The 20,319-nt window shown below is 38.3% G+C and overlaps 2 protein-coding genes across 4 annotated transcripts in view; one reads left to right on the plus strand and one right to left on the minus strand.

Annotated features, from left to right (window-relative positions):
- appl1 (adaptor protein, phosphotyrosine interaction, PH domain and leucine zipper containing 1) overlaps positions 1-7,790 on the plus strand; it is a 64,513-nt gene extending 56,723 nt beyond the window's left edge. For 2 of the 3 annotated variants that reach the window (XM_072582338.1, XM_072582339.1), the window contains one exon: positions 133-7,790. In XM_072582338.1, the coding sequence (XP_072438439.1) occupies positions 133-282 (150 nt within the window). In that variant the 3' untranslated portion in view covers positions 283-7,790. The remainder of the gene's footprint in view (positions 1-132) is intronic. The other variant, XM_072582337.1, reaches the window with a different exon arrangement.
- Positions 7,791-8,246: 456 nt separating this feature from the next.
- The window catches only part of asb14a (ankyrin repeat and SOCS box containing 14a), a 41,130-nt gene continuing 29,057 nt past the window's right edge, over positions 8,247-20,319 (minus strand). The window contains exons 9-10 of the mRNA XM_072582340.1: positions 18,071-18,224; positions 8,247-8,463 (exon numbers count right to left, since the gene is read on the minus strand). Of these exons, the coding sequence (XP_072438441.1) occupies positions 8,294-8,463; positions 18,071-18,224 (324 nt within the window). The 3' untranslated portion in view covers positions 8,247-8,293. The remainder of the gene's footprint in view (positions 8,464-18,070; positions 18,225-20,319) is intronic.

Below are 20,319 nucleotides of genomic sequence, written 5' to 3' on the forward strand. Positions count from 1 at the left end.
TAGCATTTAGAAGTTTTCGTGAATAACTCTGATCTTGTTAATTGTAAGTTTCCATCTTTGCACCAAAATAGCATCACAGAACCCTGTATGAATATGTAAAAAATGATAATGTTAAAATAACATTGCTTTCAGGATTTGGAGGAACAAAGTCGTCTAATAGCTGCTTCTATTCGGCCAAACCAGATGAGTGGTGAGAGCCAGTTTGTTCCATTGGATAATAGTACACAGGCTGAAAGCTGTGACACAGGAGATGATGGAAAGAAAAAGGAATTGGAAACCTGAAATATTGACAGTGAAGATGAAGAAAATGTTGATTAGGTTGCATTTGTATTCAGACAACAACAAGTGAAGAGCACTAAGTAAAGACCCAGATTCTGCAGTCAGTGGCAATATGGCAGCACTTGCCTCTGACCTCAAAGAATTGTTGCCCACAAAAGTTTGTGATATGGATTTCCTCCTTTCTTGACATTAGTTTGAATCTGGTGCCAAGGCATGAGGATCTCCATGCACCAACAACAATGATGTCGTCAAGTAGGGTAAGCTCATCACATCGCATTCAATTATTCTCACAAAGGAAATCTGGAAGTAAAATGTACTAATTATTCTTTGCTTTAAATACATCTTACAGAGAGTGAAATCAATGATTGGGACATGGGCATTAGAAGCTAAAATATCACAAACATGTTTTTAAGCATGTATTACAAACTTGGATTTTTAAAACAGAATGGAAAGATTTGGCATTCCATAAATATAGAATTAATTTTCTTGAAGAGAATTCTTCAGCCATAGTTATGACTTTGTATGCATTTAAGAATCTAGTTACACCTCATCAAAGTACAACTTTTTATAAAAAACAGTGGTATTTCAGAGTAAAAGGGAAGTTCTTCTCAGTGCAATAATTTCCAATTGAATGCAGCCTACCAGGACTTTGACAATGCACCCAACGGAGGAGGGTAGAATTGGGCAGTAACTTGTGGATTTTCCTGCTTAATTGAGCATGTTTGAATTCTAGAATTTGCTGTCAATTTCAGAAGAGTAATGATGGCAAATACTGACTGCTTTGCCATCATTTCTGCCACAAAATTCAGGCCACGATCACAGTGACATAGTGATAAAAATCCTTGGCAATCACTAAAAGAATTAATCTAAAAATTAATTTGTAAAAAATTCTTCTGAGCAGCTCGACCTAAGTGTGATGAAATTTTCAAAGCCTTCCAATCTGCATTTGCCTATCATAACCCATGATAATGTATAATAAGGTGACAAAATTGAAATAATCTCTGTTACATCTGGTTCTGAACTGCTTGTTAACTCTTCTGCATATCTTTGCATTTTTACTTGAAAGTAAGGTCTATGGATTCTATATTTTATACATTTTATCCTTATACTGTGTAGCAAGAGCTAACATATCTTTATTAATTGGTAAAACACTCATTTATCTTTCATAATATCATAACTTAGCAACTTACAGTTACTGCTTTTGATAAACAAATTGAGTGGACAATTTGTTTCCCTTTACCAGCACGTGCTTTAAGAGTTGAGTATTACATTGTGCTCTACTTCAGTGAATCATATTTTAAAATGTATACAGTTGCCTTTTATGTTAGTAAATGTTAATGAAACCTATCTATCTCATTTACAGTACAGTGAAATACTGTATTCAGAGCATAGTTATTAGCTTCATGCTCTGTTGCACCACTTGATATTGAACTGGCTTATGGTAACAGTGTAAACTGTAGATTGCTGCTGAATTTATTGAAATGGATTTACATAAAGTTATAAGTAGTACAACTATTAATTGAAAAAAAATTATTTCAGCTTTGTGAAGTCAAAGTTGAAAGCAGTTTGTTCTGAGGCCTTTAAATGACTTTTGCTCAAACTGAATTAACACACCTCGAGTTGATTGAACTATTTAATCCAGATTCACAGTTTGACAACTACTTGTGTTTAGTGAAGGCAACTTCTGGGTAATTAGGCAATACCATATGTTTTATATATACTTTTAGAAAAAATTGTGGGGGTAGCTTCTTTTAGGAACATTGACAATTACTGTGTTTCTGTGGCTATTGCACATTATCCTTATTACCTTTATGGATATATTTCACAATTGAAATAATTCAGTATGAGAATTTTTAAGTACGTTGGTTAAATTGTAGAGTAAAATGTCCGCTCTATTCCCAAAATGTTGTTGTACAATTCTATGAAGTGCCCATCACTGCTTCAGGTAAACGCTTTGTACAGACTTTTAAAGCACATTATTATACATTAATATGAACTTTTAGTTGATTCTTGCATTATGTAATATATCTATTCATTAAGTAATGTGGTTATATTTGAAGTTGTTTGCAACATTTGCATGTACCAAATGCATGTCCCTTACTGTATAAAGGTCTGAATGTTTCACTTCCTCATTTCCAATTGAATTATATATAAATGTAAAATAACTGTCTTCTCATTGAATGACATACTAATTGTGATTTTCCAATTTTTATTCTTCATTTCTTTAAATGTGGAGAGTTAGTTTAAAGGTTGTAGCTTATACTTATTTTATCAATTTGCGCCAAAGAAGCAGAATTACTTAATTTACACTATATAGGTATAGGCTGGCTATTCATCTTGAAGGGGACAACCTGCACTGTAAGCACAGACTACATGCACTTTGAGCATTTTAAAACTTAGAAACTAAAATTACCTAGAAACTGCAACATTACCCAGTAAAATAATCTGTAAAACCTACAAATTGTCAAAATAACCTATTTCCAAATTTGTTCGTAAATGCATCTGCTTTGGTTTGGCAAATTAAAGTCACCTAATTAGGAGGCTGTGTCCTTACAGGCTATAAATTCTGAACTTAAATATTAGGCTAAACAGTGTGAAAGAAATTAAATGCATTATAACGAAGCCCATGGATTATTCTAAACTTTTAGTTCTAGTGAGTGTGACAGTAAAGCTAATGCAATTCAATAGTCTATTAGGTCGGTTCTGATACACCTCAATAGTTCCATTCTTGTGCGATCTTGAGTTATAAGAAAATCATGCAATAGCCGCATTTTATAAACTAATGGGGCCAGAATCATGGTATAGCCAAACCAGGTAAGGAAAATTTGTGTTCTACAAATAGCAATCTAAATTCTTTGATCTCATTGGATTTGCAATGAAGAAACATGCGTTATAACACAGTATAAGTGTATTAGTGAATAGTCCAGGAAGAAGTATCACTAGTTTGAAACTTCCAACAATGTGTGTTTATTTACACAGTAGTGTTTTCTAAAGGTCCATATTTTGGACTGCTAATTCTTCACATAACATTAAATAGCATACCTGAGTGGAATTTTGTGATTTCTTCTTCAGAGTAGCTGCCATTTATTCTTGGGGATTTGGAAAATGACTTTGTAAACCATTCTTTTTCCTCCAGTAACATACTAGTTTTATCGAATAAGTAGCTGAGTCCAACAGACTAAAAGGTTCACCTGTTTATTGATTTATGCTGACTTAGCTGATCTCACCGAGCCAACGGCATAATTATTTGCAAGTGGTGTCATATTTAAGCTAGAAAAGAGGAAGTTAGTATTTCTGCTTTGATTTCTGATCAGCGAGCCTTGCTGGAAAGTATGTTTGGATACCTGGTGATGGCAGGATTTGCTTGTCTAGTTTGTTCACACTTAACAATCGTAAAGTACCAATAATCCTATTTGAGCACTGAAGACACATGAGAACCTGTGAAATCTTGAAGCCTATTTGTTGTTTATTTCCTTTTTTTTATTTGCAGTCCAAAGTCCTGTGTTTAATCTATTCAGTGTCACACACAAAACCCAGAACTCTAGTTATCCTTTATGACCTTTACTACTAGTGCATCCAGTGTTTAAAATATCTACATAGCTATAGTACTAAATGTCTTTTTCTACTCTACTACCAATTTTTCTGTTAGAATATGCTTCCACTAACCCCTATTCCAAGAATGTACCCTTTCCAATTTCTCAGCATCCAGTTATCCCTGCCATCCGTTTGCTTTCTTCACTAACATGTGTTTGTCATCCTACCGTCTCTCGCATCCATCCTTGCAGTGTCAACAAATGTTTGATATTGCTACATTTGTGCCTATGTTGAAATGATTTATTGAAATAGCAAATAAAAAGATGTTGAACAATACCTCTAAGGTAAATTTATATTCTTTCAAAATTGAAAGAAACTACCAATCTTTGTCTTTGCTTTTTCTCCTCCAGCAATTACTCTGTTTATATGGCTATCTTTCTTATTACCGCAAATATTAATTTTCTTGAGTCTTTTCTGTAGTAACAGATGTTTTCTACAGATTCATGCAACAATTCTATATCAGCAAAAACTAGACATTTTATGCATAGAAGTAATCTTTTGGAGAGAGAAATACAGATTCACACAGCATCTCATTTCTTTTTGGATAATGTTGTGGTTGTGTTCACCCAGCTAACTGTACAGGCTGATGGAGCCTCTTTAAAATATTATTGAGAAACACCGCTGGCAATCATAGAATCTTACTATACAGAAGGCCACCATTCATCCTGTTGTGCCTATGCAATTTACGATCAATGGCAGTCTACAGGATGTTAAGGTGGTGGTACATCAATGGTAATGTAGTTGAAGGAAGACTTTGTTGAGCTTAGTCAATACAAGGCACTGTATGACAGGAATGTTACTTGTGTTAGGTTTCTCATAGAGACTGATAATTAGAAGTTTCAATTTAAAAAAATAGCTGAAAGATCATTGACAAGATTTCATGTTTTAAACTTTTAACAAATGACTGAAATAAGGTATGGCTAAACACGATTTTCTTTTTGTCGACAACTTGTAATTTAATGAAAGAAAGTGGCATTCATTCATTATATTAAGTTTGTAAATGATCCCAAAATGGCTTTCTGTATCCTTTTTATGTGAAACTTATTACCCTTATATTTAGGTAGAAAATGTGAATTCAACTGTCTTTCATCTTACAAGTAATGAATCATTGGCAGTATAGATGTTGGAGTTGCACTCATCCAGGCAAGTGGGGAGTATTCTTAAGCCTTGTAGACAGTGGACAGACTTTGAGGAGTCAGGAGATAATTTACTCATTATAGTATTCCAAGCCCCTGAACTATTCTTTTAGCCACAATATTTCTATGACTAGTCCAGTTCAGTTTCTGGTTGATGGTAATCCCCAGAATGTGGATTCTGCTTGCTGCCAGAAGCTCTGAAATTTCATCCCTAAATCTCCTCACCCCTCTAACTCTCAATGCACTCCTATAGCTCTTTATAAATAAGGAGCTGCCGATAACAAGTGAGGTGAATTTTATTTTATAAGATTAGGAAGGGATTTTATAGGAACATATAGAATTATGAAAAAGATGGAAAAGATAGAGACAGGCAGGTTATTTCCACTGGTGGGCGAGACTAGGATTAGGGAATGTGGCCTCAAGATTAGGGCGAGTAGATTTAGGCCAGAGATGAGCAGGAACTGCTTTTCCCAAAGAGTAGTGAATCTATGGAATTCTTTGCTCAAGGAAGCAGTAGAGGCAGCTTCATTAAATATATATCACAGCACAGTTGGATGGGTTTTTGCATGGTAGGAGAATTAAGGGTTATGGGGATTAGGAGGAGCTGAGACAATGGATAGATCAGCCATGATTTAATGAATGGTGAAGCAGGCTCGATGGGCCAAATGGCCTACTCCTGCTTCTATTACTATGAAACCGTGTCTTTGGACCTTTCTTGCTGAAAAGGCAGACGAAGCAGAGACTGAATTATCTTTAAGACAAGGTGGGTAAATTATTGGTAAGCAGAGTAGGAGTGGGAATGTGGAGTTGAGGTTTCAATTTGATCGGCCATGATCTTATCTAATGGTGGAGCCAGTTTAAGGGGCTGAATAGTCTATCTCTGTTCTGTTTACTGTCTGTTGAACATCTTTTTGACCACGGTTTTGGTCTTTGCCCTTATTATACCATCTTCAATGGCTCAGTATCAAATTTGAACTAAAACATTTCAGTGAAGTGCCAAGGGACATTTTTCAATGTCAATGGCATGATAAAAATGCAGTTTTTTTATTTGGATTTAACTTGGCAAGTTTCTCAATCTGCACTGGTGAACATAAAGGTTCAAAGACAGGTATATATAACCATGTTTAAAGAACTGTCAATAGAAAGTTTGTCATATAAATGTAAAAATACACCGTACAATCATATGTACACCACATTTGTCACTTTTATTAACCTTTATAAACTCTGCCTTCATCTATATTTTTTTCATACTTCACATATCAACTCCTTACCTGCAACCTCTCCATAGAAGATGAGAATGATGTCATGATGTGAAATTTTCAATATTTTCTCATGTTTCCAAAAGTTAAAGGCCACTTTCCAAAGCTGCAGCCCCACCTTGAGCCTTGTTAAGGGTGATTCTCCAGTTTCCTACCCAACCCCTGCCAAATGAAATGAAGATTTTTGGGGAGAGAAGACAGTGGACAGGTAGCATTTGTTGTGAAAATGTTTTAAATGTTCAGGTTTTGTCATTTACAACGTTATTTTCCATTATCCCTGTGATCTGTGAAGTTCATGTCATAGTAGAACAGGTTTGGTCAGATTTAAAAACTCAAGACAGGAACTAATCCAGGGAATTTCATATAGAACTTTAAAATTCATCTTTCCCCAAAACTAACACTGATATTAAGTTAAATAGAACTGCAAGGCATTTTGAAAAACATTTTTGCTGTTGACTAATACAAAATAGCTTTGAGCTGACCTGTTAAAAAAACCAATGCATTTAGTTAACATCTAAGGCTGTTTCCATATGATAACTCTAGAATGGCCAATAGCAGAAAAAAAAACTATCAGAATAAAGTAAGTTTGAATCAAGTGACATGCCAACGCAGCAATTATCTACATCTACTTCATACTCCATTAGGGCATTGGCACCTTATTTATACTCCAAATCTAAACGCCATCCAGCTTGTGTTGGTGCAAAGCCCAAATAAATCTGCAAAGTTTGTAGTGTTAATGATAAGTGAAGCTGTTTTTATTCTTTAGCCCAACTTTTAAGAGAATGTGCCAACTGTACAGGTTTTGCAAAAAGAAAATAGTTAATAGCTAATTGATTACATCTTTAAAAATCTCTTTCAATCTGTGTTTGATTTTCTTTGTGCACTGAAATTTCCAATATTTAATCTTACCCCCCCCACCTCACTTGTCAGGTGTTTTTGAATTACATCAATATATCCAATGCTTAAATATTTGTATTATATTGGAGGTACAGCACAAAAACATTAAATGCAAACTGAATGTTTATTAAGCTTAAATTATCGTCAAAGGTTTGAAATTAGTTTGCAAACTACAGTTTTTAAAATATCCATACAGGGTAGGTTAACATAGAGTAATAGTTGGCTTACTACAGTTTGAATATTGTTAATAAATTAAGTAACCTACAACAAGGTTCATGATTAGTAAAAGGGGACATGATAAATTGTTCACTTCTTGATTAAAAAAATACACATTTCATCCATTTTCCCCTCTGTGGCATTTTTACGGTGTAATAAATTGAAGATGCAGCTTACTACAACTTACTCTTAGATTAAAGAAGTTGACCATTGATATCACAAAGGTACTGTGTCTAAAAATATTTGGTGCGTTATTTACGATTTTTTATTACTAAAGATGTGTGTAATCTATTTGTTTAAATTTATTCAAACTGTTTTAATACTCCTGTACCAATATATTTTGATTAATGGCATTGTACTGGCTTCTACCTAAAGTTTGAAAATATATGTACAAGCCAATGTTCAATGATTAATAAATCCTAAAAAGTTAAATACAGCTTATTTCATTTGTTTATATTTATTATTAAATAATTGTTAAAAACCATTGTGCCTAAATACATATTTCAGAATTTCACAATGGAGTCTCCAAAAATAGAACCAATACCTTTATGAATTAAATAAGCCAGTCCTTTATGAACTTTCAATGTCTGTTGCCTCAAACAATTTGATAATGAGCTTCAATTTGTTCTCATTCTTTCCCTTTGCTGTCTTCATTTTAGACATCTTCTCGTGTGCCAGTGACAATCAGTATACTGAAGCAACAGACCCATGTCACTTATTTTAATTTAAATTATATTCAAACGTAAATAATAAATCATAATGTCAATTAAGTATTTAGTTGTCTTTAACTTAATTGATTGAAGCAAAATAATAACCTTGCTACATTTTAAAATTTCTCACAAAACATATCTGTGAAGCTATCACTATATTTTTGAAGTTACCTTAATTCAATTTTATATTTTTATCAGTAATCTAACAGGTTCCTTTTTCATTATAAAGATCATATTCTTTAAAGAGAATGTAATCTTTAAGGCGACTGGGTAAAGACAGAAATGTCATAAATACCGGACACCTCAGTCTCATCCGGCCCATGCATTTTCGGATCTTCAGCCTACACAGATGCATCAAAGAACGTGGATTTTCTGGAATTAAGGAGGGACTAATCATAAATATGAACCTACTTAGAAACTCTGAATTGATCAATTTTTAATCCATAGTTTACTTTATTTTCATACAATTTATAGATACCAAAAGGCATTTTTTCAAAATATACCAGAATTTAGCATTAATGAAATTTAAGATCCAAACCAGAAAGATATAAATTTGAGCTAATTGCTAAGTCTCACCCTGGTAAATTGTTCTGCACGATTAAATATGTCTTTATCATGAACATACTGGTTAAGAGACCCACCTTTTTAATTGCTGTGGAAGTAGCAAGTAACAAAATGTTTACTAACAAAAAGCTTTTGATGTTGTTAAAACTTGCATCAGACACAAACAGACAGTGTCCAATATATCAAGCGGCTTGGAGTGGAATTATACATGTTAGCTAAAAATTAGACACAGCAATGCGAAGTCTGGATGATCCTCTCAGTGGACAAGTGCAGGAGTCTTCCGTGGCTATTCCCATTTCAAACAAGTATGCTGTTTTGGAAAATGGTGGGGGGGTGATGGATTCTTAGGAATGTAGCATGAACAGCCAAGATTCTGGTATTGAGACTGGCTATAACATAATGAGGGGTACGTCGGGTTCCAAGTGATCGATTGTGATAGGGGATGCTGTAGTCAGAGGCACAGACAGATGTTTCTGTGGCCAGCAGCGAAAAATCAGAATAGTGTGTTGCCTCCCTGGTGCCAGGATCAATGATATCTCAAAGAGGGTGCAGAATGTTCTCAAGGGGGAGAGGAACCAGTAGCAGGTCATTGTACACATTGGAACTAACAACATAAGAAGGGAAAAGGATGAGATTCTGAAGGAAGAATATAGAAAGTTAGGCAGGAATTTAAAAAGGAAGTCCTTGAGGGTAGTAAAATCTTGATGTTTCCTGGTGCTACGAGCTAGAGAGGGTAGGAATAGGAGGATAGAGCAGATGAATATGTGGCTGAGGAGCTGGTGCAGGGGAGAAGAGTTCATATTTTTGGATTATTGGAATCTCTTCTGGGGTAGAAGTGACCAGTACAAGAGGGACTGGCAGGGAGATTTGCTAGAGCTGCTGGGGAGGACCCAGGAACATAGTGAGGAAAGAAATCAATCTGAGACCGATAACAGTTGGGAAAAGGAGCGAGTCAAACAGGCAGGCAGGAATAAAGCAGAGAACAAGGTAGGACGGATAAACTGCACTTACTTCAATGCAAAAGGCCTAACAGAAGGCAGATGAACTCAGAGCATGGTTAGGAACATGGGACTGGGATATTATAGCAATTACAGAAACTTGGCTCAGGGATGGACAGGACTGGCAGCTAATTATTCCAGGATACAAATGCTACAGGAAGGATAGGAAGGGAGGCAAGAGAGAAGCGGGAATGGCATCTTTAATAAGGAATAGCATTATAGCTGTGCTGAAGGAAGATATTCCGGGAATACATCCAGGGAAGTTATTTGGGTGGAACTGAGAAATAAGAAAGGGATGATCATCTTTATTGGGATTGTATTGTAGCCCCCCCTAATAGTTGGAAATTGAGAAACAAACTTGTAAGGAGATTTCAGTGACCTATAAGAAAAATAGGGTGGTTATGGTAAGGGATTTTAACTTTCTAAACATAGACTTATGTTTGGATAGTATTAAGGGTTTAGATGGAGAAGAATTTAAGGGTGTACAAGAAAATTTTCTGATTCAGTATGTGGATGTACCTACTAGAGAAGGTGCAAAACTTGACTTACTCTGGAAATAAGGCAGGGTAGGTGACTGAGTTGTCAGTGGGGGATCACTTTGGGGCCAGCGACCATAATTCTATTCATTTTAAAATAGTGATGGAAAAGGATAGATCTGACCTTAAAGTTGAAGTTCTAAATTAGAGGAAGGCTAATTTTGACGGTATAAGGCAAGAGCTTTCATAAGCTGATTGGGACCAGATATTCGCTGCTAAAGGGGCAGCTAGAAAATGGGAAGCCTTCAAAAATGAGATAACGAGAGTCCAGAGACAGTATATTCCTGTTAGGATGAAAGGAAAGGCCGGTAGGTATAGGGAAATGCTGGATGACTAGAAGTTAAGGTTTCTGTTAAGAAAAAGAAGGAAGCATATGTAAGGTATAGACAGGATAGATCGAGTGAATCCTTAGAAGAGTATAAAGGCAGTAGGATTATACTTAAGAGGGAAATCAGGAGGGCAAAAAGAGGACATGAGATAGCTTTGGCAAATAGAATTAAGGAGAATCCAAAGGGATTTTACAAATACATTAAGGACAAAAGGGTAACAAGGGAGAGAATAGGGCCCGTCAAAGATCAGCAAGGCAGCCTTTGTGTGGAGCCACAGGAGATGAGGGAGATACTAAACGTGTATTTTGCATCAGTACTTACTGTGGAGAAGGACATGGAAGATATAAAATGTAGGGAAATAGATAGTGACATCTTGAAAAATGTCCATATTACAGAGGTGGTGGTTCTGGATGTCTTGAAATGCACAGACGTGAATAAATCCCCAGGACCTGATCACATGTACCCTTGAACTCTATGGGAAGCTAGAGAAGTGATTGCTGTGCTTCTTGCTGAAATATTTGTATCATCGATAGTCACAGGTGAGGTGCTGGAAGAATCACGTGGTGCCACTATTTAAGAAAGGTGGTAAGGAAAAGTCAGGGAACCATAGACCGGTGAACCTGACATCGGTGGTGGGCAAGTTGTTGGAGGGAATCCTGAGGGCCAGGGTTTACATGAATTTGGCAAGGCAAGGACTGATTAGGGAGAGTCAGCATGGCTTTGTGCATGGGAAATCATGTCTCATGAATGTAATTGAGTTTTTTGAGAAGTTTTTGAACAAAGGATTGATGAGGGCAGAGCGATAGATGTGATCTATATGAACTTCAGTAAGGCGTTTGACAATGTTCCTCATGGGAGACTGGTTAGCAAGGTTAGATCTCACGGAATACAGGGAGAACTAGCCACTTGCATACAGAACTGGCTCAAAGGTAGAAGACAGAGGGTGGTGATGGAGGTTTGTTTTTCAGACTGGAGGCCTGTGATCAGTGGAGTGCCACAAGGATTGGTGCTGGGTCCTCTACTTTTGTCATTTACAAAAATGATTTGGATGCGAACATAAGAGGTACAGTTAGTAAGTTTGCAGATGACACCAAAATTGGAGGCCAGAGTACAGTGGGATCTTGATCAGATGCGTCAATGCGCTGAGGACAAATGGAGTTTAATTTTGATAAATGTGAGGTTCTGCATCTTGGAAAAGCAAATCAGAGCAGGACTTTACACTTAAACACACCTTTGAGTACAGTTTCATAGTTCCTTGAAAGTTGGGTGACAATAGACAGGGTAGTGAAGAAGGCATTTGGTATGCTTTCTTTTATTGATCAGAACATTGAGTATGATTAGATTACTTACAGTGTGGAAACAGGCCCTTCGGCCCAACAAGTCCACACCGCACCCGCCGAAGCGCAACCCACCCATATCCCTACATCTACCCCTTACCTAACACTACGGGCACTTTAGCATGGCCAATTCACCTGACCTGCACATCTTTGGACTGTGGGAGGAAACCGGAGCACCCGGAGGAAACCCACGCAGACACGGGGAGAACGTGCAAACTCCACACAGAGAGTCGCCTGAGGCGGGAATTGAACCCAGATCTCTGGCGCTGTGAGGCAGCAGTGCTAACCACTGTGCCACCGTGCCGCCCGCGGAGTATATGAGTTGGGAGGTCATGTTGTGGCTGTACAGGACATTGGTTAGGCCATTTTTGGAATATTATGTATAATTCTGGTCTCCTTTCTATCTGAAGGATGTTTTGAAACTTGAAAGGATTCAGAAAAGATTTACAAGGATGTTGCCAGGGTTGGAGGATTAGAGCTATAGGGAGAGGTTGAAGAGGCTGGGGCTGTTTCCCCTGGAGCGTCGGAGGCTGACGGGTGACCTTTATAGAGGTTTATAAAATCATGAGAGCCATAGTGAGGCTGTGATATCTCTCCAAGCCTCACTCTCTCCAGGAGAGCAGGGAGCCCTTTCCTATGTGTGTGCTCCTAAGTGAATATCCAGCAGCCTGCAGCTCCTTTTATGGCAGCTGCCCCTTTAGAAAGGGAAAGCTGCCTGGAGCATGAGGAGAAAAGACTTTAGTTAGGCTACTGTTGGAATATTGCGTGCAATTCTGGTCTCCCAGATATAGGAAGGGTGTTGTAAAACTTGAAGGGGGTCAGAAAGGTATACAAGGACGTTGCCAGGTTTGGAGGGTGTGAGCTATAGGAAGAGGCTAAACTAGGATGGGGCTATTTTCCCTGGAGCATCTGAGGCTGAGGGGTGACCTTATAGAGGTTTATAAAGTCATGAGGGGCATGGATAGGATAAATAGTCAAGATCTTTTTCCTGGGTTGGGGCAGTCCAGAGCTAGAGAGCATAGATTTAGGGTGAGAAGGGAAAGACATAAAAGGGACCTAAGGGGCGACCTTTTCACACAGAGAGGGTGGTGTGTGTATGGAATGATCTGCCAGAGGAAGTAGTGGAGGCTGGTACAATTGCAACATTTAAAAAGCATCTGGATAGTTATTTGAGTAGGAAGGGTTGAGAGGAATATGGGCCAAGAGCTGGCAAATGGAACTAGATTGGGTTAGGATATGTGGTCGGCATGGACAAATTGGACCAAAGGGTCTGTTTCTGTGCTGTTCATCTCTATGACATTAAGTGTAAAATCAACACCTGTTCAATGCACTAAGCCCAGACTCGGGCTGAAGGTAGCAAAGAACATTTGTACACAAATGCCAGGCAGTTTCAAAAGGAGACAATCTGATTGTTGCCTCTTGATATTCAATGGCGTTACCATCAGTGAAATCCTGGAGGTCACTATTGACCAGAAATTCAACTGGACTCACTAAGAGTCAGGCAGCATGGAAACAGACCCTTCAGTCCAACTCATCCATGCTGACCAGATGTCCCAATCTGACCTAGTCCCATTTGCCAGCATTTGGCTCATGTTCCTCTAAAACCTTCCTATTCATCTACCAATCCAAATGCCTTTTAGATGTTGCAATTGTATCCGTCTCCACCACTTCCTCTGGCAGTTTGTTTCATAGCATGCACCACCCTCTGTGTGAAAAAGTTACCTCTCCGGTCCTTTTTAAATCTTTCCCTTACATAAATAGTAACTACAAGAGTAGGTCAGAGGTGAAGAATACTGCAGCAAATAATTTGCCATCTGGCTCCCTGAAGTCTGTCCACCATCTACAAGGCACAACTCAAATGGAATGGAATAGCCTGGATAAATGCAGCTCCAACAACACTCAAGAAGCTTGACACCATCCAGGACAAAGCAGCCTGCTTTGGTATACAATACATCCGTAGACATCCACTATTTCTACCAACAACACTCAGTAGCAGCAGTGTGTACTATCTACAAGATCATTGCAGAAATACACCAAAAATCCTTAGCAGCACTTTCTTAACCCATGACCACTTACATTTAGAAGGACAAGGGCAGCAGATACATGGGAACACTGCCAAGCCACTCACCATCCTAACTTAGAAATATATTGCCACTCCTTCACTGTTGCTGGGTCAATATCCTGGAATTCTCTACTTGACAGCGTTCTAGGTCTCCCTATAGCACATGGACTGCAGCAGTTCAAGAAGGCAGCTCATCACCACCTTCTCAACGGCAATTAGGATAATAAATGCTGGCCAGCCAGCAATGCCAATGTTCCACAAGTGAATTTTAAAAAGTGCAACTTCAACTACATTGCAGCTACAAGAGAGGGTTTTCTTTTTGAGCCTATAGGTGCAGTCATTTCAACTTATCTTACTTCTAAATCAATGGTGGCTCAGTGGTAAGCACTGCTGCTTCATAGTGCCAGGGACCTGGGTTTGATTCCAGCCTCAGGCGATTGTCTGTGTGGAGTTTGTTCATTCTCCCTGTGTCTCTCTGGGTTCCCTCCAGGTGCTCCTATTTTCACCCACAATCCAAAGGTGTGTAGGTCAGGTGAATTGGCCATGCTAAATTGCCCATAGTGTTAGGTGCATGAGTGAGAGGGAATTGGTCTGGGTTGGTGTGGACTTGTTGGGCCCAAGGGCCTGTTTCTATTCTGTAGGGGAATCTAATCTAATGTTTCAGAAATATAAGGAGGGTCAAACATACATTGACTTTGAAAGGATCAAGCGAACTAATTTTAAAAATGGTGGAACGGTGGCTCAGTGGTTAGCACTGCTGCCTCACAGTGCAAGGGACCTGGATTCAATTCCAGCCTTGGGTGACTGTCTGTGTGGCATTTGTACATTCTCCCCGGGTCTGCATGGGTTTCCTCTGGGTGCTCCGCTTTCCTTCCACAGTCCAAAGATGTGCTGATCAGGTGAATTGGCCATGCTAAATTGCCCATTGTGTTAGGTGCGTTAGTCAGGGATAAATGTAGTGTTGGGGAATGGGTCTGGGTGGGTTACTCTTCAGAGCGTCGGTGTAGACATGTTGGGCTGAAGGGCCTGTTTCCACACTGAGGGAATATAATCTAATCTAATCTATTTGAGCTGCCATCATAGATGGAATGGCAATGCAAAATCTAGCAGACTTTTGTCAGGCTGTATGTCGAGATAGGAGTTTCATATGAAAGGAGAAGTTCATTCTACTAATAATGAATCAGTATCTGTCACTGGTTAGCATTTGTCAGATTGACTGAATTTGTGGAGTTATGAATTTTATGAAGAGACAGTTATGAATTTTATCAAGGAATGTCTTTGTTTAGATTAGATTAGACTCCCTGCAGTGTGGAAACAGGCCCTTCGGCCCAACCAGTCCACACCGACCCTCTGAAGAGTAACACACCCAGGCCCATTTCCCTCTGACTAATGCACCTAACACAATAGGCAATTTAGCATAGCCAATTCACCTGACCTGCATACCTTTGGACTGTGGGAGGAAACCAGAGCACCCAAAGAAAACCTGCACAGACACGGGGAGGATGTGCAAACTCCACACAGACAGTCACCCGAGGCTGTAATTGAACCTGGGACCCTGGTGCTGTGAGGCAGCAGTGCTAACCACCGAGCCGCCCCAAAAGTCTACACCAACCCTCCAAAGAGTAATCCACCCAGACCCATTCCCATTCCCCTACTTTATATTTACCCCTGACTAATGTACCTAACTCTATGGGCAATTTAATGTCTTTGGATTGAGGGAGGAAACCCACACAGACAATGTGCAAACTCCATACAGACAGTAGCCTGAGGTGGGAATTGAACCTAGGTCCCTGGCACTGTGAGGTAATAGTGCTAACCACTGAGCCAACTTGTCATTTGATTGTGTTGGTAGGGTGAGAATATATTTAATGACTATTTAGTGCTTTTTTTTTCATGTTATTGTTGCTATTTAAGTTATTCCAATGATCTAATTATCAGGATTTCAGATGTGCCATCTTGTATTATTTTTGACTATGCTGTTGGGCAATTAGCTGAATGTTTGGAGGCTGCCGAAGAACTGACAATCCTAATACATCTATTTTCACTCCAACTTTTCCAGATACATTTGCAAATGAATTTGCTCGAACATGCTCCAGACCTTAAATATTGCACATGCTTTCTGTCTTTCTTTAAGAGACAATGATGAATCATGACTGAAGACAACTTGAACTAAACCATGGCAACCATTAGTAACTATTATAAAAATGGAAAAGTCAACCTACTGTGTGAGAGAACCATGTGGTTGTGCAGCCCACCTAACCTTACCAACACCTCATAAGAACTCAACATCTTGAATGTAGAATGATTTCATATGACCCAAAGCCAGTAAATCTGGGAATAACTAATGTGAGTTTGGTAGCAATTTAAATAGTGCTAGTAGTAAGTTAATTGATCAGAAACTAAATTATACAACGATATTATTGCAAAACACAATTGAGTGAAACATGTTTAATGGAAAGATAAAAGTAACAATTGTGGAAAATTTGAATTTCTGAAACAAAGGTTAGCACTGCTGCCTGTGTGCTAGGGACACAGGTTTGATTCTACCCTTGGATGACTGTGTGGAGATTGCACATTCTCTCTGTGTCTGCTTGGGTTTCCTTGGGGTGCTCTGGTTTCCTCCCACAGCCCAAAGATTGGCCATCATAAATTGTGCATAGTGTCCAGAAATCTATTGGTTAGATGGATTAGCTATGGTAAATACTGGGTTACAGGGAGAGAATGGGAAGGTGGGTCTGGATGGAATGCTCTTCAGAGAGTTGGAGTGGACCCGATGGGCTGAATGGCTGCTGCCACACTGTAGGCATTCTATGGCAACTTTCAGTTAATTTATTCAGTAACCACTGGTCTGAGATAATTTATATTTACTTGCTCAAATGAATTAATAAATATTGCAAATACGTAATGTTTTGTTTCAAGTGTTTTAAATATAACTTTTATTTTTGGGAATTGAATTGTTTAAATGTATGACATATGGAAAATAAACTAGTAAACACTCTGTTGCCATTAAAAAGATAATTCTTAAGACCATAAGATATAGGAGCAGAATTAGGCCATTCTACCTATTTGAGTCTGCTCTGCCATTTGATTGATCGGAGCTGATATGTTTCTCAACCCTATTGCAAAGAAGAAAAATAACATTACAGCACAGGCCTTTTGGCCCTCCAAGCATATTCTCCTGCCTTCTCCCCATATGCTTTGATCCCTTTTCTAATCAAGAACTTATCTATCTCTTTCTTAAAGACACTCAATGACTTGGCATTCACAGCCCTGAATCACTAGCCTCTGGATAAAGAAATTGCTCCTCATCTCAGTTCATTCGTTTACTCTGAGGCTGTGCCATCGGATCCTGGTGTCTCCTACAAGTGGAAACATTTTCTCCACATCCACTCTATCCAGACCTCTCAGTATTCTATAAGTTTTAATGAGACACCCTTCTCCTCCTCCTAAACTCCATTGAGTATAGACCCAGAGTCCTCAACAACTCCTCATATGACAAGCCCTTCATTCCGAGGATCATTCTTGTGAACCTCCTCTGGACCCTCTCCAAGTCTAGCATATCTTCCCTTAGAGATAGCTATGCATTAAAGTATATAAAAACACAACAATTAAGCAAAAATAAAAGTAGAAAAACAAGTAGTCTGCTGATATTTTCTGTTTATCTCTGTGCACAAAATAATGTTTAACTTCTGTACAGGTTTTTTTTTGTTTTAACATAAAATTTGGTGGCAAAATACTTTTGGTAAATAATTAGGAGCTTACATTTCTTTTAAAAAGTTACAGTTTCTACCAAGATCATAACATTTCTTAGTACTTAAGTGCAAATATCGTAATTCTAAATTAATTCCAGATACATGTAAGAAGTCCCAAGGAGCTCCAAATAACATGTTTAAAAATTGTTTGGCACCATGGTAGGGTTATACCTGTATTTCATGCAACATCAAACCCATGAAATCTCTGAGGTATTGGGTTCAACTCAGAATTTGTACTACAATTTTGGAATTGCTACAAAGAGGAAACTATTTTCTATTATATTGAATTTATAGTACAGATGCACCCTGTATGTGTCATGGGAATGCCATTATGCAGATCTAACATTCATGACTGCATCATGATTAGCAAGGTTGTTAAAACCATATGATCAGGAACTTACTCAAGATATGCCTGATCTCTGGCCATTCAGTTTGTTGTTCAAGCGTGGCTTTCAGCTTAGAGCAGAAGTATACATGAGCCATATAATCCAACATCACACGGATCACTTTTCCAGATAGATGCTTCAACCAGTTTAAAGTAATGACTTCACAAAACTGAAATAGAAATTCAAAAGATTTAACAATTGTTTTCTTTTCAAACTATAATAAAAAAAAGCACTGACCACAGCTGAACTTAATAACATTTCACTCCAGTAAAACTTTGAGTGAGAACAAAGTTGTGGTATATTCCAGTTTAATGGACTAAACTGTAATCTACTCCTGAAACTTCAAAAGTTTCTGTCTAGAAAGTCTATTTTGTATCACAAATGTGTGTCTTAAATTCATGATCGTTCTGGTGAATTTCTGTATTTGTTAGAATACTTCAGTGGTGAAAAATTAAACTGTTCCACTTTTGGCATAGTTTCAATACTGAGCTCATACTGGAGTCTGCTCAGGAAACAGCAGCCATCTGTTCAGTTGCGGAGAGGATGGTGTGAAACGGTGTCCTGTGATCCCCGATATGCTCACATATATATTCCAGCAGAGGATACTTTGAAATCCTGAAAGATATTTGTCTCCCTTGTCCAAATATCTGGAACCTATTTACCTTCTTGCTGAGGTCAGCCAAATTAACCCAGAATCCAATGTGCATAGGTTATTGATATCTGGAATCGCCTATTAGTTACAGATGCACTGAGTATGCTCTTTAAAAATTATGAGCCTGTGAAAGGTGAATAACGTAAGATGTAGGAACAGGGAGGGCCAGGTTATTCAGACCTTTGACCATTCCATATGATCATAATTAATGCATCTTGACTTCACCTTTTACAGTATAGGTACAGTAGTGGGGATGCTGGGCATATATTGTCATGGGCATGGCAAGACTGAATAGCATTTATATTAACGCAATGAGTCTTGCGTATAAGGTAGATAAATTTAGAGGGGTTTTACAATGGTAGAGACATGATTGAGGGATGGACAAGAATGGAAACTCCATATTTCAGGGTATGATCACTTCAAATATGACTGAGGAGGAGGAGGTTGTAGAAGAGGTGGTGGTGCAATATTAACTAAGTAATTTACTATAATGAGGGATGATATCTTAGAAGGTTCCTCAATTGAGGTCTGCTAGTTGGAATATCAAAACAAACAGAGAGCAGCCATATTATTGGAAGTATATTAAAGACCCCAAACAGTCAGGATGAGATAGAAGGGCAGACATATTGCAAATTTCAGAGAGTGTAAAAGCATTAAGATGATAAAGGGAATTTCTACTCCCCCAATTTTAACCTGGATTGACAAAGGATAAAAGGTTTAGAGGCAGCAGAATTTCTGAACTGTGTACAGGAGAGCTTTTTAAGCTAATACTGAATATTACAAGAGAAGGGGAGGGTGGGGGAAGCAGTGGGGGTGGAGGGGCGGAGCGCGTGGTGGGGAGGTGCTGACTTACTTTGGGGAACAAATTCAGGCAATTGTCAGTGTGAAGTGTCAGTGGCAGAGTTTTTTGGTGACAGTGACCATAACTCAGTATGACATTATGGAAAAGGACAAAGTTGGAATGGAAATAGAGTCTGAATTGGGAGAAGGGCGATTTTACTGTGCTAAGGTCAGAATGGAATGGAAGCTGCTACTTGTAGGAAAGTCTATGTCAGATTAGTGGGAGATATTTAAAAGAAAATAGTGAGAGTGCAGGGCCAACTTGCTTTGTCATGCAGAGATCTTGTCTAACAAATTTGATCCAAACTCTTGGGGAGAATTGTCTAGGTCTGTGGGTGAGGGTTGTGTCGTGGACTTCAGTAAGGCTTTTGGTAAGGTGTCACATGGAAAACTGGTCAGGAAAGTAAGAACCTGTGAGATATGGAGCAGTTTTACAAATTTTACAAAAATTAGTTTAGTGGCAGGAGGCAAAGGGGTGCAGGTTGAAAGTTGTTTTTGTAATTGGAAGCCTGTGACAAAAATCTCTCTGGGAATGTGGGTACAATTTCCATGAACAACATGTGGAATTTGAATTTGATTAATAATAAATTGGAATTAAAAGATAGTTTCAGTGATGATGACCATAGGACTACAACATTGTTTGTTGTAAAAACACATCTAGTTCAATAATGGCCTTGTGACTATATATGATTCCACATGAACAGCAATGTGGTTGACTCAACTGTCTCTGAAATGGTCCAGCAAAGTTTAAGGGTAATTAGGGATGGGCAAT

Source organism: Chiloscyllium punctatum, chromosome 12, assembly GCF_047496795.1.
Source record: "Chiloscyllium punctatum isolate Juve2018m chromosome 12, sChiPun1.3, whole genome shotgun sequence".
NCBI lineage: Eukaryota > Metazoa > Chordata > Chondrichthyes > Orectolobiformes > Hemiscylliidae > Chiloscyllium > Chiloscyllium punctatum.